The 26,843-nt window shown below is 42.5% G+C and overlaps 1 protein-coding gene across 4 annotated transcripts in view; it reads right to left on the reverse strand.

Moving 5' to 3' along the window:
* Positions 1-738: 738 nt before the first annotated feature.
* The window catches only part of gbf1 (golgi brefeldin A resistant guanine nucleotide exchange factor 1), a 101,185-nt gene continuing 75,080 nt past the window's right edge, over positions 739-26,843 (reverse strand). For 2 of the 4 annotated variants that reach the window (XM_070978301.1, XM_070978298.1), the window contains 31 exons: positions 26,551-26,780; positions 26,120-26,288; positions 25,636-25,847; positions 25,341-25,439; positions 25,063-25,257; positions 24,459-24,651; positions 24,055-24,189; positions 23,863-23,951; positions 23,554-23,756; positions 23,223-23,346; positions 21,961-22,086; positions 19,596-19,678; positions 18,629-18,865; positions 17,584-17,677; positions 16,091-16,267; positions 15,831-15,895; positions 15,608-15,731; positions 14,687-14,758; positions 14,423-14,517; positions 14,074-14,227; positions 12,654-12,879; positions 11,920-12,077; positions 11,467-11,716; positions 9,165-9,385; positions 7,901-8,051; positions 6,684-6,814; positions 6,382-6,483; positions 5,887-6,000; positions 5,324-5,501; positions 4,959-5,153; positions 3,494-4,344 (listed from right to left, as the gene is read on the reverse strand). In XM_070978301.1, coding sequence (XP_070834402.1) covers positions 4,094-4,344; positions 4,959-5,153; positions 5,324-5,501; positions 5,887-6,000; positions 6,382-6,483; positions 6,684-6,814; positions 7,901-8,051; positions 9,165-9,385; positions 11,467-11,716; positions 11,920-12,077; positions 12,654-12,879; positions 14,074-14,227; positions 14,423-14,517; positions 14,687-14,758; positions 15,608-15,731; positions 15,831-15,895; positions 16,091-16,267; positions 17,584-17,677; positions 18,629-18,865; positions 19,596-19,678; positions 21,961-22,086; positions 23,223-23,346; positions 23,554-23,756; positions 23,863-23,951; positions 24,055-24,189; positions 24,459-24,651; positions 25,063-25,257; positions 25,341-25,439; positions 25,636-25,847; positions 26,120-26,288; positions 26,551-26,780 — 4,853 coding nt within the window. In that variant the 3' untranslated portion in view covers positions 3,494-4,093. Of the gene's footprint in view, positions 4,345-4,958; positions 5,154-5,323; positions 5,502-5,886; positions 6,001-6,381; positions 6,484-6,683; positions 6,815-7,900; positions 8,052-9,164; positions 9,386-11,466; positions 11,717-11,919; positions 12,078-12,653; positions 12,880-14,073; positions 14,228-14,422; positions 14,518-14,686; positions 14,759-15,607; positions 15,732-15,830; positions 15,896-16,090; positions 16,268-17,583; positions 17,678-18,628; positions 18,866-19,595; positions 19,679-21,960; positions 22,087-23,222; positions 23,347-23,553; positions 23,757-23,862; positions 23,952-24,054; positions 24,190-24,458; positions 24,652-25,062; positions 25,258-25,340; positions 25,440-25,635; positions 25,848-26,119; positions 26,289-26,550; positions 26,781-26,843 lie in introns of all 4 variants that reach the window. The other 2 variants (XM_070978299.1, XM_070978302.1) reach the window with 2 other exon arrangements.

A 26,843-nucleotide genomic window follows, 5' to 3' on the forward strand; every position in this document is an offset into this window, starting at 1 on the left:
ACACACACGCACGCACGCACGCATGCACGCAGTAGTTGTTAATGGATCATTGTTTGTTTAGATCAGCACATGGGACTTCAGAATCACAATCAGAAAAAGCTTTATTGCCAAGTACGATTTTACACATACAAGGAATTTGTTTTGGTGATGTTTCATGCAGAAATAGACCTTTAAAGTAAGACGTGTGTCTGCCCTAACCTTTATTCACAACACGCTGAGAGCTGCTCCTCCGTCCACAGTCCTGAGGCTGCTCAGGAGCCTGCAGCGTCAGTGCTTTGGAAACAAGAAAAGACATTTTAAAATGATATGCTGATGGATTTCAAGAAATAAGGCCCGAATCAAAATGATCCGTAACACAACTGTGCACTGTTGTGACACTAGAAAACTCCACTGAATATCAGCCCAAAATTGCTCTTTTCAGACACTAATTTGTTTGATAGTTGTAATTAAGTATCATCACCAACTGCAGTGAATCCAGCTGATGTCATGGCTGGCACTGGATGGCAAAATCTGTCTCAATTTGTTCCTTGAAATGTAATTTATGTCACATTCACTGACAGATGATCCAGTGTCCACCAATAACTGTGCACAGTGAGGATGCTCATTCCTGAAACACGGAGTTCAAGATCTAAAACGTGACATCGTAACAAGGTCAAGCCCAGCCTTCTCAGTGCAGGGACGAGATCCTTTGTGAATTCAGTCTGAATTTCATGGGAAAAAGAACACAACACAGCAGAATGAGCATTTTCTTTATATTTATTACATAGTAAAAAGTACTTTACCTTTCATTTATATATACACATTATATTCATGTAATTTCCTGTTCAAGCAAGAATCAGCTCCTGATATATTTAAGAGTCCCGTACAACAAATAAACACAACTTACAAAATGTCTCATGTTGGTGGCTCTATAAGGCTGTAGTGTTACCTGACTGACACACACACTGTATCTATGTCACCTGTACTGCAGTGGAAAGGTCCATCTCTTCTTCCCCAACTCAATAAATAACATTAAACATCACTGAGAGAATCCCAGGGCCACTTTAAATGGATGGTAAGCTTTCTGTCCACATCTACACCACAATCTAGTTCACATATTTGGCATTAAAATGGTGAATTAGACTCAGTTTGTCAGGGTTCATGTCACTGTACACAAGGCAGCATGCAAGAGGGTCAAAAGTTCAGTATGAAAGCAAACTGGAGCAACTGACCACCTCAGTGTGGAACACCGCTGGATCTATAGCACTTCAGTAGATTACCTTGAAAATCAAAAACTTGAGTTTCACATTTATGTTTTGTATTCAAGTTTCTCAAATGAAGTTGAGATCATTAAACTCTGATCTAAAGTTTCAAGTCAGGTCAAAAATCAAGAAGTCATGCAGTGACACAAACGAGTAAAAACTGAGTCACTGCCTTTTTACAGTGTGTCTCTGATGTATCAGGAAAAATCCCTGTACTCACATGCTGATGCGTTTGTGTTACCATGGCTACCAGATGATACATTTTGAATTTAAGCCTGAATCCCACATCCTGTGTGTGTCCGCTTTGTGTATCAGTGTCACAGCCAGACACACTTCACATGGGTTTGACTGACAGCTGTCAGTCGGACATTAAAGGTGTAATATGGGGTTCCAGGCAGAAGCAAATGATCCTCAGTGAAGTAGCTCACGCCTCTGTCCAGTCAGTCATATGATCTGATGAGTGATGAGTGTCCTTGGTAGATATTCAATATTTCATTTTGAATTTTAGCTGACTTGAATTTTTAGATCGAAACTGTTCCATAAATCAGATTTTTTATTGTATTATTTTGTCCTGTGTGCTCTATGGAGCCGCTGTGTGTGCGTGTGTGCGTGTGTGTGTGTGTGTGTGTGTGTGTGTGTGTGTGTGTGTGTGTGCTCTGTCTGCTTTTTAATAGTCCCACTGCAGAGGAAGAAAGTTACTGAGATGAAATCATGTTTTTGAAGTTAAACCATTTGAAATAAAATGCAGAAAAACTCAAGCTACACAAATGAGATGGATGGCTTTCAAAGGCAAAATACTTCAGTGCTAGAAATTCAATGGCCAGTGAATTTCAACATGAAGAATTCAGCAATAATTAAACTTAACAAGGTGTTAAGTTCCTGCTCTGCTCAGCTTCCACACGTCCCTGTGATGTGATGAGTAACCCAGTCTTGTTACGCAGAGCTCCTCAGGCCCTGGGGATTAATCATGAGTGGACTGCTGAATGCAGTGAGCTGCACAAACATGATAAATTACATCTATATTCAACTCTTTAAATCACTTGTTAGACTTATCATTGAACCATAAAGGTGACTGTTTGGATCTCTACCTGTCCCGTGAACAGTGGAGCGACCTCACTGCACTCAACTACCTACATTTTGGAATGTTGTGGGTGTGACATCTCCAGTCCATCTGAGGAAGGCTTCATGTGCTCACAATCCCCAAGTCAAAGCCTCTTTTTTCTTTTGGGGGCAAAAACCTTGCATGGAATCCAAAAGAAAGTGGTAGAAACAAACAGTGCAGGCCAGCGCCTCTGCCTTCAGCTGTGACAGGAGAACAGGAGAATTTGGGCTCTTCAACAAAAACTGACTGATAGAAATAAAGCTGTTTTTCTGTGCAGCGTTCAGTCAGATGGCTCTGTTCAGACCTCTGGGACATCCACCTGAAGTTAAAGCTACGGAAACCCACTTTAATCAGCAACATGCAGTACCTAAAACCCAAATAACTTACTGTGTGAAACCTCTAGATTAATAAGAAGCACCGGTGTGCAAGCAAAGCCATGAGGTCAGCCTGGTCTTATCAAGTTGGGGCAGGGGGTCCTCTGAAAGAAAGAGAACACTGCTGCCCACCGGGTGGGAAAATTATTCAGTTCATCTGTTGTTGATGAGAAAACATCAGTTTTAGACCACCTCCAACTACTCTGAAAACATTAACCTGATGTTGATCCTAACAGGAACACTTCCACCCTCATGAAAACTGTTCGACATATTCAATCAATCTGTGATATCAAGTTCATTCAGGAGCTTCTTTTAGGGAAAAGTGTTCAAAACAGGGCTATAGCCAGAAATTAAGACATGAGACCAAGTCTCCCAAAGCAGGTGAAATTTAAGATTTTTCTTACTACCCACAAATCACATGTACAACCGAGCAACCAGTGAACAGACCCGCTCACATGCCCTGTGTATGAATCTTATATTTTCTTCCTCTGTGTGACTAAAACTCCTCAGTGAGCCACGCCGTCACACGGGGTGACATGTTCATTCATTACCATGAACACACACACTCACTGGAGCACATGTGGATTAATCTGCTGTTAAAAATAGTCCCCAACAAATGCTCCATTTCCTTTTTTCAACAACAAAACTATGTATTTAAAGACTGACATCTTCAGTTGGAACTACAGGAGCTGAGAACTAAGAGCACAGATGTCAGAGTAGTAAGAGATGGTTTGGAAATACTGGATCTCAATTTGTGTTTGTTTTATCATTTCTTTGAATTTTGCATTTAGTTTATTGTATTGGTCTAAAATATATCCAATGTATTGAGTTTAAAAATTCTGGGATCAGGAGGTTCAGTGCTCACTGTGTGCAGTACAGCATGAGCTCTGCAGGTTACCACAACCCCAGAAAGCAGCGAGGACAGGATCTCAGTGTTCTCAATGGCAGCTACAGCCCTGCTTCTCATTTACATTTTTGGCAAATCCACTTTACCTCAATCAGACTTTCACTTGTAATATTTTCCTAAAATGACTCTGATCCTGCGTTTTCTGTTCCCAAATACCCAGACATGATGCCACATTGTCTTGATAGGAATAAGAATATGCTAAACACAAAAATGGCACAAAAAGGCGAAGTGCACCAGTAAATGGTGTTTCTTTAACAGTGTCGTGTTTTCAGGGATTTTCTCCTTCACTAACTGAGGTGCCTCATCTAACTTCTATGTCCTCTCGTACATGTTACATCATTTCAAAAACCTGGTGACAAGCAGATCCTTAAGTTGCAGCTGAAGTCTGTTGGGTCCAGTTGGAAAAGGGGGTGGTGGTCTGGAGAGACGATGCAGAGGGGAGAGGGGCTACAGGGCAGCCGGACTTCTCTTACTTGACCTCGTCAGAGGGGCTTGTAGGTCTGGGACTGGGAAGCAGCGGTACAGGGGACGTGGCTTCGATGAGGGCGGGGTTCAGGATGATTGGTAGGGACATGGGCGGGACTCCCACCTGTAGGGGAGAGGCGAGGGGCTGTAGGATGAGGGGAGACTGGCTCAAAGGTGAAGAACCCTGGGCAGGGGACGTCGTTAACGGCACCGGCATGGGGGGCATCGAGGGGACCGGAGACGATCGGTCTGATCCTAGAAGACACGAGCATAAACACAACACAGACATTCAGCACACCTCACTAACTGCTCCACTACTCAGCAGCACACAGCTGTGACAGGGCTCTTTCAAACTTAGCAAACTTGTAAAAAAATGGGAATTAAGGCAAAGATGAAAGTAAAATGTTTATTGACAAACACAAACATTTTAGTCACTGCTACACGCCATTTTCCATGCTGGAAGTATTGTAGATTTCACTTGTCATGCAGCCATTTTCTACTCTAGCCTCGTTTGAGCATATTTAAGAGCAATTCTCAGAGGTTTAACAAATACAGACTCTGCACTGGCCTCATACTATGTCCTGGATATGAGGCAGTTTGATTGGCTGGAGTATTTAGAACTTGCTGCACAGTCTGCTGAGGGAGGCCATGAAATGTGGTTAAAACAGTGAGTTAGTGGACCTTGAATAAAGTTTCTATGTGGTACATGCAGAGTAAAGAGTGTGTGTCTGCAACACTCTGAACAGCTGTTTCATATGAGACTGATTCAATGTCAGCGTGAGACTCGGGGCCTCTTCACTGATTTACCTTCCCAGCATCAGGCGTCATTTGCATGACTGTCTGTGCTCAGACGGGTTCAGTGTTTTTACCGTTGGCACTGGCTGGCTGGGACTCCTGAGGTGACGCTGGCCTGCTGGGGGTCTGGGTCTCTGCGGGGGTAAATGGGACTGGGACTGGGACCGGGGAGGGCAGCTGGGCAGGTGGTGGAGATGCTTGAGGGGATGGAGGGCGTCCTGCTGTGGGTGCTGACTGCACAGGTTCTGCTGGAGGACTGGGTACTGGATCTAAAGACAAAGATGAACATGAGAAACACTGGTGTCCACCTCCACCACAGATGAATACGCACCTTTTGTCCTGGCATTACATCAAGCTGCACTTCATATTGTTTGTCACATAGAAAGTGTGAAAGCAGGTAGAGTTGTATGTTCCCCACCCCTGCATGTCTGCTGTGTACCTGGTAAGACAGTCTGTTTGAAGAGCTCCTCCCTCAGGTGAGGCAGGAAGCAGACGATTCGTTCCCAGGTTATTTCCCACAAGTCTGAGAATCCTGTCCTGGAGTCAGCGCTGTGAAAGATGCCTGCTGTGTCCATCACCAGCAGCATGTTCTTCAGAGATTCAGGGATTGCCTCTAACTACACATACAAACACACAGCCAAACAGTCATTCAGTATCAGGCTCATACTTTAAAATCTGGGAAATATATTTGGTGATTTTTACAACTTGAAGGGAAAGCTGACAAACCCTTTAAGCCCCAGATTTTTATTATTAAACAGGCTGTTTTTCTTTCCACTTATGTGGATCAGATATGATAATGACTGACAAACAAATGTATTTCAGCCTAACTTGAATGAACACATAAGTCAGTCTGTCAAATCATTCTGATCTTTAAATGTCATCACATCAGAGGTGGAGAACAATGACTGATGTGCACACGTGAAGAAAGGCATCAGTTACCAGTCGGATAAATCTGTTCGCTGTAATCCCATTACAATACTGTATGTTAGTATTAACACTTACCAGTAAGTCACTGGATCCTGCGTGCATGTACTTGTCCATGAAATCCAGAATGGTGAGCCAGAGGGCAGCAAAGGTGGGCAAGGACAGCAGAGGAGAGAGGTGTTGGAGGAAAACCTGGACAGATGGAAAACAATCCAAACTCAGGCAGAGGAAAAGAAACAAAGATTGTTGTAGTGTCTCTGCACATGTTGTGTTTGAACATGTCAAACCAGTGCTCATCAACAAGCGGCTACTGCTGACGTTTAACTCTGTTTATTTACATTATCTATCATTTGTTTGATTTTTATTAACCGTAAATGTAAAATTCAACATAAGAAGGCAACGCAAAGATTTCCCACACAGAGTCACAAAAAGAGCAACTTTGATGAGTCTACGGTCAAATCTCTAATTTATCAATCTGTGAAAGACCTCCAAATTATCTCTGCATGTGAGAACTTCAATACCCATGACACTCGCTGGCTGTTAGTGTGTGCTGTAGTGTGTGTTGCTTCGTACCTTTGACAACAGTGTGCAAGCTCTCATTCTGGTCTCTTCCATACCGCCGACATCTGCTGGACTGATGTTATCAAGCAGCTTAGTTAGCAGGGGGAAAAGCACCTGCAAACACACACACACACACACACACACACACACACACACACACACACACACACACACACACACACACATAAAAATACTGGTTTTAAAATGAACGCAGGTGTAATCAAAGTTGTGAAATTAGCACGCTAATTATCCACTAATCTGTATAATGTAGAGTAGATCGAGAAATGTAAAGTCCGATATGTCTCCTTTCTTACCTTATTGAAGCATGATTCCCACTCAGTTGCATCAAGTGTCTGCAGATCGTGGACCAGCAGCGCCCTCTGGAGGTACGTGAGGGCCTGCATACGAACCTGTCGTCTGGCATCACAGCACAGCCAAGCAATGCCTGTAGAGGGCAACAAGAAGCCAGGCATGAGCTGTGCTGGAGATTCAAACTGACCTAAACCCTGATATTCAACCTGGGATGAACTCAGAACAGACAGAATGACATGTGGGGTACATGTCGACTGAAATCCCACAGAGAGTTTATGGTCATTCAGACGTAGCTTGACAGAGACCAGAGAGCACTTTTCAGATCTAAGCTTTGCACTTTATATTTAACATCCCCTTAACAAGTTTATCTAAATGCCACAATACTTTCTAGACAGCCTTGTGTAAAAAGTGGTGTCTGACATGTCAGGTGTGCATTTAAAAGATTAAGATTAATGTAGTCTCTTGCTAAAATGGTAATAAGTTTATGAGACGGTGGCTGTGGTTTGGCAATAGCTGCAGGCGTAGAGGGTGTAGCAGTTCACCGGCAGTCGACACATCTGTGAGTATTCGGGCTGATTGTTGGCCATGTGGGAGGCAGGTAATGTGCTTAAACAGCACAGTGAAGCTGGGTCCAAGGAGAGGACTGAGACACGAGCTGGCAGAGGCCAGGTGCACCGAGGACAAGGATCAGAGAGCTGTGTGCAAGACAGGCGCGCTGTCTCCATGGACATATATGTACCAGCCTGTACGGACACTTTGTTTGTTGTCATGAGTTTTGTTGAAAGCGAAGCCTGTTCACCTGCCAGTCCGCTCCATTAGTCTGAGCGCTCCAGTGGCACTCGCTTGTTCCAGTTTCATTTGTAAGAACAGCATGACGAGAGGAGCAGCTTTCAGACCAAATCAACTGAGGGACTTTCACTGTCCAAGATTCTGACCTCTGTAACGGTCCCTCCAGGTAAACTTGTGTAAAACACTAGAATACAGTCCATCATCAAGATGTGTCATATACATACATACACACTCTAAAACATACATTCAAACAGGCACCATGTCAGTGACTATTGTCCACATCAGCAGCTGTCACCATACAGTACAGCTTTAAAAGTGACCATGTCTGAACAAACATTATAAGCTACATTAAACACAGTCTTAGACTTAGTCTTTAGACTAACATTACAAGTGCCGTTGGATTAGACTGCATTGGATCGTCTATCTCTACCTTGCAGCAGCGGACACCAGCAGCTGGTCCACAGAGTCTGAGAGTCGGCCTCGATCTTCCTGCCTACCGCCTCCAGATGGTGCTGCTCCTCCGCCCAGGAGCTGTAGATGCTGGCAGCCCGGGTGTGCAGTGTGTGCATCAGATCTAACAGCTACACACACACACACACACACACACACACACACACACACACACACACACACACACACACACACACACAATCTTTAAAAAGAGCTGTTGGTTTTAAAAATCTTTAAAAATCCATTGTTAATTAACCATAAAGAATAGCTTTCAAAGATGAATTTCAAATTTGAAGGTAGTGATGAGGACATACAGAGTACATACAGACTCCCTCAACCAGATAATAAAATGTACTGTCTATAGTGTGTGTGCGTGTGTGTGTGTGTGTGTGTGTGTGTGTGTGTGTGTGTGTGTGTGTGTGTGTGTGTGTGTGTGTAAAAGGGAAAACAAGGTTCACAGCACTGTCATGTTCCCTCCAACTCAAATTAAAGGATATCACTGGTGTATTATTCCCTTTTTCCTGATGCCATCCAAGAAATACCAGCTTGTATATCTTATACCATCTTGATCTTTCACTGAATCCAATCTTACACTGCCTTCCATCCATTTACAGCTACACTTGGCTGCCCAAGACATCAGCCATCAAGAATAAAACTTTACACAGTTAAATTTACACATTTACACATGTGAACATTGTGAACACTGGCATAGAAAAGGAAACTCTAATATTAAGTTCGATGCTGAACTACATCATTGCTGTGTGTGACAATAATGATCAACTGATGGGATGATGTGCTTTTTGAAGACTGTTGGAAACTGGATAGTTCTAACAGCAAAAGGTTATAAACACACTGATATTATCCTTTAACCTTAAATTCCCACCCAAGTCAGTACCACACCAGAAACACAGGACAATTGGGAGACTATCAGGAGGGGTGTAACGCACGGTTCAAATACTGACATCATTCTAAATGCTACTTTATTCCACACTATGTAACATTTTCATCATAGTCTTCATATAAAGTTACACCCGTCCTAAAGGTTCCCTGGGGAGCCAAAGCCATAGTTTCCCAAAAACATCTTGATGCCACAATCCTCTTATGCTAAAGCACTATTTATGGAGCCACTGAAGAGACAAGAGGGAGCTGAGTAATAAACATTTGTGGGTGAAACAAGATACTTTTGGGACAGCTGGGCTCAAATCAACAAAAAGTAGAAGGGTAAAGAGTGCTGCTGTACTTACATCCTGACTAACCTGTAATGACACCGTGTGGTAGCTGGCTGGGACACCCTCGTCCTCCTCATCGTCGCTGTGGGAACGTGATGGACGTTGGCTGGATGCCCGGCTGCCACCTCGCCTCATGCCACCTCCACCCTCCTTCTCCCTCCCCCCTGCCTTCTTCCTCATCCGGTACTTGGAGGAGTCGTACTTATGGCTCTTCTTCTTGTCGTGGTTGCGGTAACCTGAGGAAATTAATAAAAACAAAAAAAAATGTTATTCAGGATCTAAAACTAGAGGCAGTCATAGTCTTCATTTTCTTTCTTGCCCACGACAGAATCTACATTTTTCATTTTTCAAGTTTGTCCTTTGAGGGGATGAGGGGATAACGTCTATATTAAAATATCATGTATTTGTTATCTCATAACTCTTCTGAGAATTCACCTCTGTGGTGTGGACTGCAGTAGGTACTGTAGCAGTACAAAACTGTCTCTCTGGACAAAACACACTCCAGGTTTACATATTTAATGCTGTGTAGCATGAGCCAATCTAGACATCTCATGATCGGCCTGCATACACTGCCGCTGTGCAATACTTTAGAATGACTGAAGCACCAAGACAAACATCAAACAAAATATGTTCACCACACCCAGATTTCACTGGCATGCAGCCGTTGCCCACACCCCAGTGTGAATTGGCACGGTCTATTATAATGCCTAAAAAAACCAAGATGGCCTGATGCTCAAAACAACCACAGCGCTATAGACCATTTGCAAAACTTTCTATTTATCTTGAAACCACCTCTAACAAAAAGATATGAAGTCAGACCACAAAAGCTCAATAGAGTAATAGCAGCTTTTGCACTTTCTATTAGTATCTCATACAGATTAGCACCATCCTCAGCCCAGTGCTTTGATCGACCCATTGCTTTTGTCTGTCTGTGTAAAGCTCTGCTGACAGCATGTATCCAATGGCCTGAAGCACTAGGAGAAATGAATAGGCCATTAACTATGCCAAAGCATACGTGTACCACTGGCCTTTCTCAACCCTAATCCCTGTCTTACTGTAGATCACAAACAGCACAAGAAGGGATGAATGGAAAAAGGGGAGGTTTGAGAGGCAGATGACAAGGATACAGTGTGAAGAGAGGAAGAGGAAGAGGGGAGAGAATGCAGGGCAAGACACTGAGGGGGAAACATGAAGCAGGACAGACCTCGTGGTTTATGCCTCTGCCAAACAGTCAGGATGCACTTTATATCCATGTCTGTCCACACTCATATAATATATGTAGTGAAGATTTTGAGGCAACTGAATAAAAGGCATGAAGTGTCTTTTTTGTCTAAATGGAGGTTATCACTATCATGACGTGTGATCTAGTGAATTATTTCCAGTGAGAAACATGCTGTCTTCACTTAGAGACTGACTAGGACACAGAGGGTCTGACCTTCTTCATGTAAACCTTTGCAAGAGTGAAGATCTAGTGAATGAGAGCAAATAGCCATTTTTGCCACACATTCATGATTTCACAGGTCAACATATTTCACGACATATTCATCCTTAAAGCTGCAGTAGGTAACTTGTATTAAAGTGATTTTTTGTCATATTTGCTAAAACTGTCCCTTTGCCCAGACAGCAGTACATGAAACATGTAATCTGTGAAAAAAAAAAAAAAAAAACAACTCCATTGGTCCCACCTACTGCTCCTACTGTGATTCGCAAGAATCCACCACACCCGACACAAAACAACCAATCAGAGCCAGAGGAGCGTCTGAGGGAGTGTCTGACATCTGTCAATCACTATTCACACATGCTGCGAACCGCCCCCTCCCTGCTGCCTGCTGCCAGCTGCCGCTCAGTCAAACAGCTCTGTGAGTGGCGTCAGGAGGCTAGTGAAAGCTATGGCGGAGCAACAGCCACCCACCAAGGAGAAACTGCCCATACCGCCGCTGCCAACAACAGCACATATGGCTAAGACAACAAATAACCATGAAGCTAATATGGTGATTGTTACAGTAACACTCTACTGTGCGTACGGTATGTTAGTGACTGTGATGTAGCGGCTGGGCAGAGTTAGCTTGTTTCTGATGCTAAGGCTAACATTACTGGTTGTCACGGCAGCCACACAGATGCCGCAGGGAGGAGGGGCTTGGAGGCAGGGATGAGTGCAGCGGAGAGGGAGGGGGAGTGACATGGAAGTTGTGTTGGTTCAAATTTTCAGGCTAAGTCTGCTCTCTTCTCCATCTTACCTACTGCAGCTTTAAACACTTCAGAAATCTTGTCTTTTATGTAACTCCAGTGAAATTCAAAATGTATTTCAATGTCTCACCTCCGTTGAGGCTGGCCTCCACAAACACTCGTATAGCTCGAACACACAGCTCAAAGTTGTCAGGGGTAACATGGGCAGCGTCACGGACGATGAACGACAGCGTTTCCACACACTTGATGAGAGATTTGGTGTCGTGCTGACCCAGATCCTGACCCAGCGTCAGACTGTACTGGTTGACCAGTGGGTGATTCAGCTGAGCTTTGGAGCTGACCAGAGGTGTCTTACTTGTCTCTAGGTCATCTTTGCCAACCTGGAAAAAGAGAAATCAATATAAATTCATCAGAATTTGACCAGACATCAGTCCAATCTTTTATATTCTTCACAGAGGAAATTAGACACAAGAGGTCTTTGTAGATATGAATTTATCCTGTTTTATCCCCAATTCATTTGACCTGACTTTGACTTTATTTTCAAACGTTCTATACAAATTGTGTGTGTGTATGTTATGCTGACCACGAGCCATCCACTGCTTGCTACATCCACGTCTGTTGTGGAGCGAGGGATCCTGGTCTTGCTGTGCTCAGTGTAGACCTCTGAGTCGGACGTGTAGCCACGGTCTACGCTCACTTCACTGGGATGATGAGGTGACAGCTCGCTGTCTGACTGAGCTCCTGGAGATACGAAGCAGGCAAACATATACACTCTTATCTTATATACGCTATAACATACACTCTTATCTATTCAACTGTTCAATTATTGATTTTATTATCTTCCCTGCTGTGGTAGGAATACAATTCCGGTAGGAAAATAGTAAAATACTTTATTTGTTGTTGTTCAATTTTTAATTTCTTGGCATAAAAATAGACACATATAAACTGTACAATGTAGACTTGCCAAGTTGCTAAAACTCCAGAATTCCAAGACTGTGTGGTAGTATTTTTTTTTTCTAGAGAAATGTCCCAAGTACCCTAGATTATCCACACACATCACTGTGTTTTTACCTGAGAAATGCTGACAGTCATAGGTCTATTGATTATCCTGAGTAACCTCAATATTTTCAACACTGTTCAGGCTTAAGACATCATCATCATCACAGACCATTTCCTTGAAATTTAGAGGACAAATGTATGCATTTCAACACTGCTTTTGGAGGTTGCACAGCAGTGGTGTGTAACCATGCGTAATGATGGTTGGATTGAATATGTGCTCATCAGTATAAAACCAAGATAGTGAGAGAAATGTTGAACCTGTGTCATTGTCAGTAGTGGTGGAGGCAAGCTGGAAAGAGGCAGGAGGTTTCACTCCGGCACCGATGGACTCCAGCAGGGAGAAGAGTGTGTACCAGTCGTCTGTACAGTGGATATTAGCTGCATTAGTCTTCAGCAGCTCATGAAGGCCATAAGCCACCTCCCTGCTGACCCGGGACAAGACGTGATGTTTCATCATCAGCAGGAGACGCAGGGAAAGGAGAACCTGTGGGGGCACAAGGAGAAATACGATTTTGCCTTAACTTTAATGGATCTTTTCAGTACATTCAACCTTCTTCATTCTTCAATTACACCTTCATTTTGGTGTAGTTTTACAAGATAATGTGTTCAAGCACATTTAAAAAGGACAAATACCAATTGTAGATGTGATACTTGACTCCAGCATATTTTAACTAATCCAGAATTACTAAAGCAAATTTACTCACATCTCACACATTTCTCTTTAATATTTATTTTTCTTTATTGTTCACTTTATTTCAAGACCTGCAGTCATGGTCAGAAAATTTAGACAAGAAATATTTTTTTCATTATTAGTATCAATACTTTATCATTATAAATACTCCCCTTAGTGAAATTGTACTTTAATAAATCAACCTGAAATGCATATTTGAAAAAGATGTTTATATAATAGTGTGGAGAAGTTTTGATGTGTGTTACATCAACAAATGTCTTGACATGTAGAAACATGCAAGTTTAATCGTCCTTTCTGTCCTCCAGTCATATCATTTGCAAGCACAGGCCACTGTGATTTAAAATGGTGTGTGACCAACTGGTAATGGTAGATCCTCACTTTAATAAGTCAGGAAAACTCATTATTTAAAAGCATTCAGTGATCTTGATTTTATGTCATATTAAAGTTCAGACTGTTTACAGGCAAACAAACATAAACCAAACACAATGTTGAGTATTAGATCATGAGGCTGAAATGTAGGCCACCCTCCTCATATGAGGTCAGGTCAGCATTAAATGACCTACTCATCATCACTCTCAGTATACACAGCACTCAAAGTCTTTGTTTAGTTACAATAGAGTTTTAGTATTCAGACAGTGTCCAACTGGAGTAGGGTGGGAACAAAACACCAACACTTGTAACATCTAGTGCCATCCAGTTCAATAATTAATACCTTTGAGAGGCTTTCTACATTATACTGTAGGTCATCAAAGTTACCATGGTAACATGCCTCATCCCTATTATCAGTGGCCCCCTGATATACCTGTAGGATTATGTTACTAGCTGTGGTGGCAGGCTTGGTGTGGACCAACCCCACAATCAGCTGTTCCGACATGAGCTGAGCTTTCAGGGACAGTCTGCTGACCTGAGATGATTACCCACCTGTAACATCAGTGTTTGTGTGCAGGTATGTCCGTGTGTGCGTGTGCCTGTGCGTGTTTGGTGTACCTGAGAGCTAATGTCTTCTCGTCGCAGCAGGCGGATAGCAAGTCGAAGGAGTCCAACCACAGCCCTCTCCACCAGGAAGCAGCTCTCGTTGGCATGGACACAAAGGTGGTAGAGGTGGTCACGCACTGTCTGCCACACACATGACACACGGTCTCTACACAGACACAGACACACACACACACACACACACACACACACACACACACACACACACACACACACACACACACACACACACACACACACACACACACACACACACACACACACACACAGAGGTTTGTTGTGTTAAAAATGACTCGGACAAGACAAATGAGTGAGGGTCTTACTGACAGAATCTCCTTCCTACCTGTTCTCCAGAACTATACGCAGCAACATCTCCAAGCAGAAGGCAGCATCCTCTTCATCATAAGTCTCTTCATCTGGGGTGACTGATATCAGAGCCTTAGGAGGAGAATCTAGTTTGTTTTTGCTTGTTGTCTTTCTGATTGACCATGTTACAATTATCTAAACTAGCCTACAAGCACCTTGACCATATACTTCTACCCAGGAAGTCAAAATCAATACACAAGACAATATGTTGATAAGAAATGCATGAAAAAATAATAACAACCTTCATTAGCTCCTGTAGAGACTCCAGCTGTAGAAATTTACTCTCCGTGATCAGCTTTTCTGGGTCACATTGCTGGAAAGAGAGAAACAGAAAACTCAGGGCTGCTGTGACAGTGAAAATGTGAATGGATGATGTGAAACCACAGTAGGTTTAATATACAGGATACAAATTACTACCAAAGGTTTTCCATCCATCCATTTTCTATAGCGCCTATCCCTTTCGGGGTTGCGGGGGGGCTGGAACCTATCCCAGCTTCAACGGGCGAGAGGCGGGGTACACCCTGAACCAGTCGCCAGCCGGCAGGGCACAAACACACAACCATTCACACTCACTCACACCTAGGAGCAATTTAAAGTCACCAATCAACCTAATGAGCATGTTTTTGAAAGAAAGGCCCCGCCCAGGGATCAAACCGGCAACCTTCTTGCTGTGAGGCACGCGCACTACCTGTTTGTGCCACCGTGCCGGAAAAAAAGTTTTAAAAAGTCAAAGGTTTTAAAAAGTCAAAGTAAGAGACCTTTGGGAGCAATGTAAAAATAAAACTAATGAAACAAAGCAGGCAAAAACAGTCCAGTTTTAACAGCTGACATAAGTTTAAAAACCGCTTGAACTATTGTATCGATTCTTTGATATGACAAGATATTGGACTAATGAATACAGGCTGAGAGATGAATCATGAAGAAAATCATTTCTAGTTGTGATTAGTCAAGCAGATAGGAACCTGGCTGTACCACAAACACTGTTCTGCAGTAATCTAAGAGTGATCAGACAGCGAGAAACCTGCTGTAACACAGTGAAAACATCAGTGCTTCATTAACTTTCTAAAGCATTTTAATACACTTTGACACGTATGTATTTCAAACATTGTTAGGATGTGGCTTAACAAACAAATACACGTCTTGTTAGAAATTTTAACCTCACATTTATGCAGAGGATGGCAGCCTGCTTGGCCTCCTGGTTTTCCGTGGACGGTCCTCTGAGTCCTGACTGCTCGGCTCCACTCAACGTCAACCAGTTGACAAAACTCAACACTGCCGACTCGCCACTGACACGGAGCAGAGACAGAAAATTGACTTCACTTTGGCCCTCTGGGTCAGGTCACTTCAGAATACATCAGTGGATGGTAGATGAGATTTGTGCATACCGATTTGAGGGTGTTTCCTCTCTTTGAAGAGAAATTTTCCCATTAGGCTCCACAAAATCCTCCACCTGAGGCAACAAGCACAGGGTTTGAGCAGTGAACAGTAGGTGGCAGCAGAACATGTAGAATGCAATCTCTCTCTCTCATACAGACAGAACAGCCCACAGACTGTATCTGCAGTCTGATCACAAAGCAGATACTGTTTTATCCAATCAGTGACAGAATGGAAAAGAGCGTTCAGAGTTTAGAGATGGGGCACTGACTTCGACCATGGCTTTGGGCAGGAGCTCAGCTCTGAACAGCTGCAGCATGGAGTCCATTATGTTCTTCCAGCCCTCCCTCAGGATGTTGCCGTGCCGATGAGCGAGGTCAAACACCGTCTTGGCTGCTGTCTGTGCCTTACTGTTGCTGCCAAACACTGTCGGAAGGTTTTCCACAGACTGCAGGGAGAGATGACACGCCGACATGCAGTCAACAGATATTTTGACAGTTACTGTATTTAAATATCACTAATACAATTTTGGCTGTTTTAATTACAGCATAGAATTTTGTTTACACACACCACAACATTAAACTAATTAATTTACAGCTGGTGTTAGACAGATAGCCTTTAATGTCCCAGGAGGGAAATTTGTACATTTAGCTGATGATTGGCATTTCAACCGTGACACCTTCCTTCTACAGGCTGTTCGAACAGCAACTTACAAGTGGCCAACAGAATAAAAAGGTACGAAGCACTCTTTCTTTAATTTTATAAAATACTGATGAATTAATTAGTGACAAACTAGGGTTGTATTTTCCATTTAAGGACACACCTTTTTTTATTAAATCAAAAGCTGAAAAAAAGAAACATGAGTGAGGAACGGTCCTTTTTCTGCCAGGAACACCATCACAATGTACAGCATGAAAAACAGTAGGTGCCTGCAGTGTTTTTGGGAACGCCATAATTAACACAGTATATTTTTGTCCTCAGTTAACCTGTGTCTCCTTGGCACAAGGTTCCAAAAAACTCTTGCACTTTTAATTGCAAGGAAATGTATGACAATGAATTGTCAACCTGAATATTGACCTACAGTATAATATCTCACATTCATTCACAGAGAAAAGTCACAGCCAGCAGAGCCAGTGAGCATTGCTTTTTTATTGTTAATATGTATTTTGGTTTGCATGAATGGAAATGTGAATCTTTGTACTGTATATGTGCTTTGTTTCCTATTTTGCCGTTACTGTGATGTGTTCTGTTTCCACAGTACATTGTGCTGTGATGACTGTCTGAGCTCCACTCATCAAGGGTTTGGGTTTCAGGAAGGACGAAGCATGATGATATATTTGTTCAACGATAAATAACATTTTAAAAAAGCAAAGTAATAGCAACGGATCATGTTTCTAACTATATCTTCCTTTTTCAAAGTCTCACCTGTTTTTGAGACACATTAAGTGCAGCATTGATAAGTTCTACAATAAAAACGACACGTCCACCACATCAGAGGAGAAGGTCACCATTACCAAAAATGCAAGCTGAAACTGTAAAATCCATTCATTATTCTAACCTCGGGCAGTAAACAATGTTTACTAATGTGTCTTTTTGTAGTTCAAAAGAGGATCCTGCTTTTAGTTTATGTGAACAATATTTTACTGTAATATGTTCAGGTGTTACGTTCACCTGAACATATTTTAATATGTTCACGTTTAACAGCAAACTGAAGTTTGCTATTCACGTTCTACACTGGCAGGACAATCCTCACTGAGGCCTCACCTCACTGCTCAGGGTGGTGAACTTGCAGAGGGAGATGATCAAATTGTCGAAAACATCACTGAAGCCATAGTGAGCTGCTATCATTGCACATTTCCTGCAAAGACAGAGAGACCGATGACTGTACACCTTAAAACCACACACACACACACACACACACACACACACACACACACACACACACACACACACACACACACACACACAAAAACACACACACACACACACACACACACACACAAAAACACACAAAAACACACAAAAACACACACACACACACACACACACACACACACAAAAACACACACACACACACGCACACACACACACGCACACACACAAAAACACACACACACACACACAAAAACACACACGCACACACACACACACACGCACACACACACACACACACACACACACACACACAAACAACAACAACAACATGCAGTATTAGAAGAAATACTGGAAAAAGAAAAGACAGCTTCATGCAAATTGCACTCTAAAGGATTTCAGTGATGAAGGTCTGCTCTGCTGTTGAATATGGGTACATGGATTTCATTTCACCCAACCTAAATCTCAGAGGCTCAGTTCTCAGACCAATCAGAAAATTAAGGATTAAATTACACAACTTGGCCCCTGAAGAAACTCCTGAACTCTTCGAACCAGCCATCGTGGACATAAAATCATGCATGTTTTAACAGCTGCATAGGCGCTTGAGTAGAAATGTGACAAGGTTTCCAGCAGAGCCAGAACATTTTTCAATTTTATGAATTAAGAGCTGAGACCAATCACAGCCTCTGGAGTGTTGCATTCATTTAATCGTGTTTGGTTAAAGAAACAGTGTGCAGCCAATTGACATGATGCCAACAGCAGAGCGAGAAAAGCAAAAATTGTGGGCTGGACAGGTGAGTTTCAGAGGCCTGACTGAAAAAAACAACTCCAGTGGGTGAAGACATTTTGACTGCCAACTCATAGGATCTGTGAAGGTTGTTTCATGGCGTGGCTGTATGTTCAACCACCTCGGCTGCTGACTCTTCTCAAGCTGTACCTGAAGCCAGTGATGGCCTTCTGGATGATGTTGTCGTCCAGGCTCTTGTCAAAGACGTAGGAGAGGGCAGCGATGGTGGGACCCCAGGTCATGCTGAACAAGTCGTGGTCATAGCTGCCAGGCGGCAGGTGGAGGAAAACACCCTCGGGTGTAGCACCGCGGTGAAGCAACACACTCCACACGTAGTTCTCCTTCACCAACCCTGTCTGCTCATCTGGCATCACAATCTCCTCATTCCTACAGAGGGAAAACCACGTCAGCTCTAACACCACCTCACTCATCTCAGTTTATCAATTAAAGCTCTGGAAAAAACTAATAAGTGAATCTTTGTTAAATCTGATGAATGGATTATTTTTATATTACTGCAGATGTGACTCCTGTGACGCCGATATCAAAGCAATCATTTATTGACGCATTAAGGAATATTTGAGGCATACATGTTTTTTCATTTCACTCTGGTTGTTTCATTAAATGACATTCTCAAACGTTTAACACTATCTGAACACACATCTGTGAAAGATAAATTGGCATTTGCAACAATCTGGTCAAATAATAAACAAACAAGATTAGGAATCTAAACAGACATTTGATGCCAGCTCGCAGTAGAACTGAACGATTAGTCGATTCATGGATTTGCACAAAATGTATCTGCAAAATTGTGCTAATCCATTGATCATGTCATCATCTTTAGCAAAGCTACCCAACGTTCCACGGTTGCAGCTTCTCCAATATGAAGTTGCTGCTTTCCTTTTCATCCTAAATGGAATATCTTTGGGTTTTGAACTGTTGGTTGGACAAAACAAACAAGTCTAAACTGGTGATTAAAAATAGAGACAGAGCTGCTGAGTGCAGCTGTGGAGTTTTAGATTCAGATTAAAGATTTTTCTCTTGATAGGTAATATTTCTCTGCTGGCTAGATGCTGGATAATGAAAGTCAGGTGAGTGCTGTGGTGTGATGGCAGCTTACTTGATAGCAACGTAAATATCCTCCAACATGTCCTGGTCAAAGTCTTTGTTTCCATTCACTCCCTTCAGATTTTTCTTGAATTGCTGTTTTAGGAAAAAAATGATACAGTTAGCGGCAACCTTTATTTCATGGCAGAAACTTTAGTCAATCACCTAATGTTCTTCTGGGAGAAAAATGGACTGTCATTTCCCCACCATCAACATGTCAGTCAATGCATCTCAGCATGGAAGCTTAACTCAGACACCCAAGCCTCTGGCATTCAGTGCTTCATTAACTGTGCATCCAACCAACAATTAAAAGGGCTCGTGTAGAAACATACTCGTTATGTGTCACTTAATACGCTTTAGTTGCAGCATTAGGAAAACACGGATTAGAGCCAAGAGCTTCCTGTAAATAAACATAACCACCCCGTGATGACTGACAGCCTCAAGCCTCAGTTTTATGCATTGACTGGGCAGGTTTGTGCTTCTGCCATGTAGGAAGGGGAGAAACAGGAGCTTCTCTGCAGGAAAGGATAGAAAAATAAACATCGGCAGAGACAGCCAGAGAAGCAGAAGGCTACAAAGGATCAAGCCTCTATTTGTCATGCTCATAGCAGGGACACACACTGTCTAACACTCGCACATCTAGTCACTTGCTATCAAACAGCAACTCTTGGAGCTGCTGCTGGTAACAATACCTCATGCTCAAGCAGCCAAATGAGCCACATGCTGTGTTTTATGGATGAAATGAACATTTTACCACTGACTTTACCTGTGCCTCACTGAAAACATGTCACCGCATTGTCAGGTCTTTGGAAGTAGGATCTGATTTACACACAGTGACGCTGAGCATAGTTTTCCCATTTCAAAAATAACTCCACCGCCAACACATGCTCTGGTGAATACTACACATGGCAAGCTGCTAAGTAACTAAAGTGCTTGGCGCCACTTTTCTTGGCCCTCCAAACTATTGTGTAGAAGCCTCTGCCTGTTGTCTGAGCCCGGAGGTCAACAAGGCTGCTTCAACGAACCACAACTGACCTTTTGGGAATGTGTAGGGATAACGTAAACACCATACTACACCAGCTGTACGATGAGGTATGACTCGACTCAAGAAAGATCAATTCAACAAAGTATGTGTACATAAAAGAGTGGGGCGGAAAATAAGAGAAGGCAAGTGCTTGCTATTGTTTGTCAGTGAGAGTGGCCCACCCACAAACTGTTCACAAGCTGCCCCACAGACCCTGTTTAGTCTTCATCTGCTGTCAATCAAAGACAGAAAAAAACAGAGACAGAGACGGCAGATGAAGAGAGACAGAGACAGAGACACACACACACACACACACACACACACACACACACACACACACACACACACACACACACACACACACACACACACACACACACACACACACACACACACACACACACGCACACCACCACCACCACCACCTCCTCCCCCACGCCGCCGCCTGTTTAAGATGAGTTCACCCCTCAGGCGGACCACCACTGGCTACAGCTGTTGGCTGTGGGCTTTCTGAGCCGCCAAGCTGCACCAGTGCAAATGCTCGCACTCACAGAGGAATGTCATACCATCAGACACAAATACTGGCATGTCCCAGTGAAAGGAAAAATACAGATATGTGAAGACAGCTCAGCCTTTTCCCTTTTGAGAATTCAAATCTAGAAAGTAACATATGTTACAATCAAAGGTACATTCTTTTTACCATTTTTACAGATGTGCATATTAGTGTCATTCTGGACAAAACTACATTCTACGAATTCAATCTGACACCTTGACATAACTACCATTTGTAAGCAGACCATGGTGAAGACTCTCACTGGTAGTTTATACTCTCTTATTTTTCAACCACTGCACTGTTTCTCATTATTCAACGGCTTAACATAAGTAAGCATGTTGGCAGTGACTTTTCACTGGTCTACAACCAAATTCTAAGGTATTTGTGCCTTCATCCTGGTTTTTGCAGGACAAAGACACAGAAATTTTATTGGCTAAATGACAAGAAATGGAAATACAACAGGGTCAATTATGCAAATCACTCACACACACACAAACACACACACGCACGCACGCATGTACGCACTCACACACTTTGTCACTTTTTGAGACAATGTCATTATTCTATTTTTTTGTAAGAAGTACCTGTGAAAGTTGGGCTACAACAAAAAGGAGCTGAATGTCATGCAATGAGTGCTGCTCAGAGCACAGAAAAATGACATTTGAAACAGTCGACACTGATGTCTCTTTCCAGAAGAAATGTCATGATTACTTTGGAAAACCCAAAGTTTTCATCGGGACTGCTTATTCTGTCGAAAGGAGCCCCACAGAAAACTGTGTATGAGAGCGAGAGATCACTCACCTCTACAGTCATGGGGATGTTCTGCTTGCGGACATTGTGGTTATGCTGGTCAGTGTTCAGCATTATGACAGCGTAGGCCAAGGCGAAGCCTGCATCGTTGGTCATGAAAGGAGAGCCATTCACCTTCTGCAAACACACACATACAGTGCACACAATCAACAGGCATCAAATCAGAGGATGGTTTTACTGTAAATTACATAAGAGCAGCTAACCTTGTTTCTCCACTGAATCTCACCTTGCACATCCTGCTGATATTACAGTGACCCCATAGAGTGGAAAACTCATTTACAGTGTCACTGACTAAAATTACTCATCAAGGCCACTTATTTGTGTGTATGTGGTCAGCCTAAGAAAAGGACATTACTAGGAATAGTTTCCAGGTCACATGGCTCCTCCTGCTATTTTGAGAAGTCAAATATTCTCCCCTGTTGACTTTGTCCTTTGCCTACCATTGTGTACATGTGCCTCAGTTAACACTTGTGTCATCCTACTACTATAATCTGGAGGGTTAATCATGACATCAGATAATCGTGTTCCAGGCTGTCGTTCCTGGATGGAAAAGGAAGAAAATGGTGTGTGTCTGTGTGTGCATGTGTGTGAGTTTCTGTGTGTGCGTGTGTGTAATGAAAGCAGGAAATTTCTGAACCAACATGAATCATAGTTTTAAGGTACCATGTATATAGCAAGTGTAAACAAGTTGTTGGTGAAAAAAGAGCATGTTGGTGAAAAAAGAGATTCTTGTTTTGTAAGCCACAAGTAAGTCTTGATTACAGTCCTACGAAGGTGGTAATGGAATTAGGAAGAGTGGCAAAGTTCAGCTAACTTTAACTCTAGCCACCCATCAATGACAGATAATGTCAAATCAGTAAAACATGGATTGTCTATTGATTTTAAAAGATAACATTTAGGCAATGTAGGCCTGAATGAAAAGATTTTGTTATGGCCTGGCTGTGCTGAGGGCTCACTGATTTCAAGTTTCCAAAAGTTAACTACTAAATGCTACATCTTAGCTGATATTATCTTATCCTGATTGGGTCCTCAATACCACTGAACATGCTCTACGTTGGCTTCGGTGAGTGTGTCACAACATTTTAGTCCATGAGGCTTGAATCTTTTATGCATTACTGCAGTGTGACTTAAGTCCAAAGTCTAACAGTCAGATCCACAGCTCTGGAATGTAGTTCTCTATTCATGTGAGGGTCAAAATGCTGCAGATGCATGATAATAAAGGATTCTTCAGAAGTTGAGGAAATGTGCCTTACATGCCAGTTGTCTGTGAAGGTTTCCAGGAGTCTCTGGATGACAGGAGCCTCTCCAGGTAGTCTAAAGGCCTCCAGGTAGAGGCGTAGGGCCTCATCAATACGAAGGCCCTGGAAGGTGAATGTGCTGCAAAAAAAAATCATTATTATTTGAACAAATTAATTTTTTTTAAAACACATTAAGCATTATTCATTATTAACAATGAATAATTAATAATTAATTAACAACAAATGCTTCATAGGAAGCAAAACCTCTACACTCTTCAAGACCAGATTGTAGAATAACATTTTAATGATCAACAAATGCACAATATGCTCCGGAATTTCACCCTACTTTACAAAGCTGTCCAGGAGCTCCATGTTCTTGCGATCGCTGATGAACTCGCCAATCATCTTTTTGTCCAGTCGGGGGTTTTCTCTGAGCCACTGGGCTACCTGGTTGTTGTCCATGGGATTACTGAGGAGGCCTTTCTCCTGCAGGAACTGGATTCCCTTCTTGGGCTTCTGGTTGAACTGCTCTGTGCCTGTGATCAGCAGCTGGACACAGGACAAAAAGGGAGGTTTGAAGGTGTAGAAGCAGATTTTATAATCGGTTGTGGATGCGTAATGTTTCAATGAATCTAGATCACTTAATGCGTCTCACCTTTTTCTTAGTCCTGATTTCCATCAACTCTTGGGAATCAGGTAAATATGATGAGAAGCGTTGGGGCTTTTTTGGGGCTCTTTTCTCAGCTGGGTAAAAAAACACACATTTACTTTAGCTTCAACTGATGGTTTCTACCTCAATACTTACGATGACTTTAAAGTAAAGCTATGTGTAAGGTCAAAGTCTCACCAGTGTCATTGTCTCCTTGATCCTGTCTACCCAGTCTCATCTTCTCTGCCATCAGATGTCCACTGGTTGGTGGACACACTGGTGCATTCTCAGCTTGTTGAAGGTTCAGACCATTGGTACCCAGTCTATTAAGATCTGAATACAAAAAGAAAACATGCTCTAGGTCAACACTTGTACTTTTGCCATTGATATCTGATATTTGTGTTTTTCAATGTTTTTAAATTTGAAGCATTTTGATGGCCTAAAGAAAAAAAATACTATTCATTATTAGTATAAGAAAAAATGGAGAAAAACTATGAGCAAATGCTTGTGAAAATAACAGACTTAAAGCACTATTTTTGTATCGCTTCTAACAGTTAAATGTCCATTAAGTCATACTTATATGTGTGCAAGGGTGTGTATACCAGTTGAAGTGTCTGTTCTATTTTTGGTTGAACCTTCTCCCTCTGCTAGCAGTGTTTCTGACTGGTCTTGCTGAGCAGTGCTGTTGACCACCTTGGCCTGGCAGTGGGCTTCAGTGCTGTCAATCACTGTGAGCAGAGCCTCCAGTGACAGGAGGTGGGTGGTGTAGAGCTGCCCTGACACTGGGAATGCATTCTGTAGCGAGGCACAAGAAACATTTATTTCACTCATTTGATATAAAATCATCGTTAGAGACATAAACTAGTCAGTAATTTGTCAGATAGTAATCGCTGTTCAACTACTCTCACTTGAAGTTTGTAGATGCATAATATTTCCAATAGCCCACAACCACAAAAAAAAAACAAAACAAAAAAAAAAACTCAAGAGTCATTCAAGACTTTTAAATGATCTCTAAGGCTTTTTTGTTTAAATGCTGAAGATTAACACCTTTATATTATGTCTTGCCTTACTCCACCTCCAACTTGGAATTTGGCCTATTCAACAACGAGCTGCATAGTCTCTTGTGCAACAAAGAATTCCTGATGTTTTGAATATCAACAATCTTAAAATCATCAATATGCTTAAAGAGATCCCATAAGGGGAAACCTTGGACAGCAGCTTGGTGAGGTCCTCGAACAGGTTGGAGCAGTAGAAGTCACAGTCATAGTTGATGTACAGCTCAGTGACAAAGCTGGGGATCCTCCACAGCTGGACCAGTGCCTCCAAAGCCATCTCCTTCATCTCATAAGGCATCTTAATGTTCTCTGACGTGATGATGTCCATCAGTTTCTTTAGGTACATCTGCCAGTTCAGCACACAGGCTCATGATTATCAGGTCATCAGGATTAGTTTTGGCCATGTAGAAAAATCAGTTAACTGGTTACCTCGAGCTGAAACTTCAGATGTAATCTCATGCTTTCGAAGAGCAAGAAGCAAACTCGTATGGAGGAAGCATATAGGTTCATACGGTCCACGCTCAGCAGCTACAACACAGATAGAAATCATTAGAAAAGATACCTTAAAATAGCAACATAGAAAATCAGTCCAGATTTCTCTGACTCTTATTTATTCTTTTTTTTTTTTTTCTTAATGCCAGATAATTCATTGATGGGCGGGGCTTAGCCAACAGTCCCTGAAAATATTTGCCGCATTAGTAATATACACTCCATTCTACTTTACCTGGAAGAGATGTCTGCAGAGCTCATCTTTAACCAGTCCAAGCAAAGACTGGTAATTAGCAATGTGTCCTGACTCAAGTGCCACAGTCAGCAGCTGCAAGCCCATGTGCATCATGGCGTCAGTGTTGTGGCGGTCATGGGGGTTGGTCAGTGATATCAGGAAGCGAAAAAGTTCCCTTAGACATGGCAAGCCATAAGGGATGAGGGATGCTCCTACAGAGCAGACAAGAGGAGGTTAAGCAACACGTAACTGTGCAGGTGAGATTTTTTTAGCTGATAGCATGTGTTTTCAGTGTATAAAGAAAACCCAATTACTGTACAATGTGGCACTTTCAAAGTCAACTTGTATGCACTGATTCTTGAGCTAAGTGATTATTAAAAGCAACTGTTTGCATGTAAACTGTGTATCAAGAGTAACAAAATGCTTTTTGTGAAAGTAAGAGTGCAAGAGAAATCCAAGGTTTAAAATCCCTCAGTAGTCTTACCATCTCTTTGTGTGGACTGTGTGAAACGGACTCCTCTAGGGTTAACGTAGTCCATGTCATGGACAGAGGTGCTGTCTGACTGCTCTATAATAGTTTCTTTGTCCTCCAGAACCTCTGGGATTGACTCCACTGAAGCTGACTGAGCTGGTTCAACCTGCCTGCCCTCAGACTAGACACAAATGGAAACAGAACACAAATCATGTCATCATGAAAGTTTAAGTCACATACAAGCTTCACAGAAAAAATCATAAGGGCTCTCACTTGACTTAACTGAATACACACGAACAACAGACATATTTTCATAAAATGAACAAGAGGACAGCGAGAGGAAAAAAGTATTGACAAAAATTAAATACACTTGGTGTGAAAGAACTAATTATGAGCAAGCAAAAGATTGTTGGTCATCCTGTTGCTATTCCAAACAGTGATACCTGTGCATCCAGACAGCCAGGCTCAGTCCCAGGGAGTGTGGCAGCAGTGCTAGGGGTGGTTGAAGATGAGCTACATTGTTCCAGGTCAGACAGGTCTTCCCTGGAGGTAGCTTTGGAACAGGTGTCCAGGCCACTGTCTGTGGTTGTAGGGCTAGAAATGGACGAACCAGCACTGTCTGAAGCTGGTAGGATAGAGGTGGACAAGCCTTGCTCAATGAATGGAACACCACCTATCAAGAAAGAGATACTGTTATACAATGGTGTAACATGATGTTACCACTTCATCTCAATTT

The sequence above is a fragment of the Chaetodon trifascialis genome, chromosome 13, assembly GCF_039877785.1.
Source record: "Chaetodon trifascialis isolate fChaTrf1 chromosome 13, fChaTrf1.hap1, whole genome shotgun sequence".
Taxonomy (NCBI): Eukaryota; Metazoa; Chordata; class Actinopteri; order Chaetodontiformes; family Chaetodontidae; genus Chaetodon; species Chaetodon trifascialis.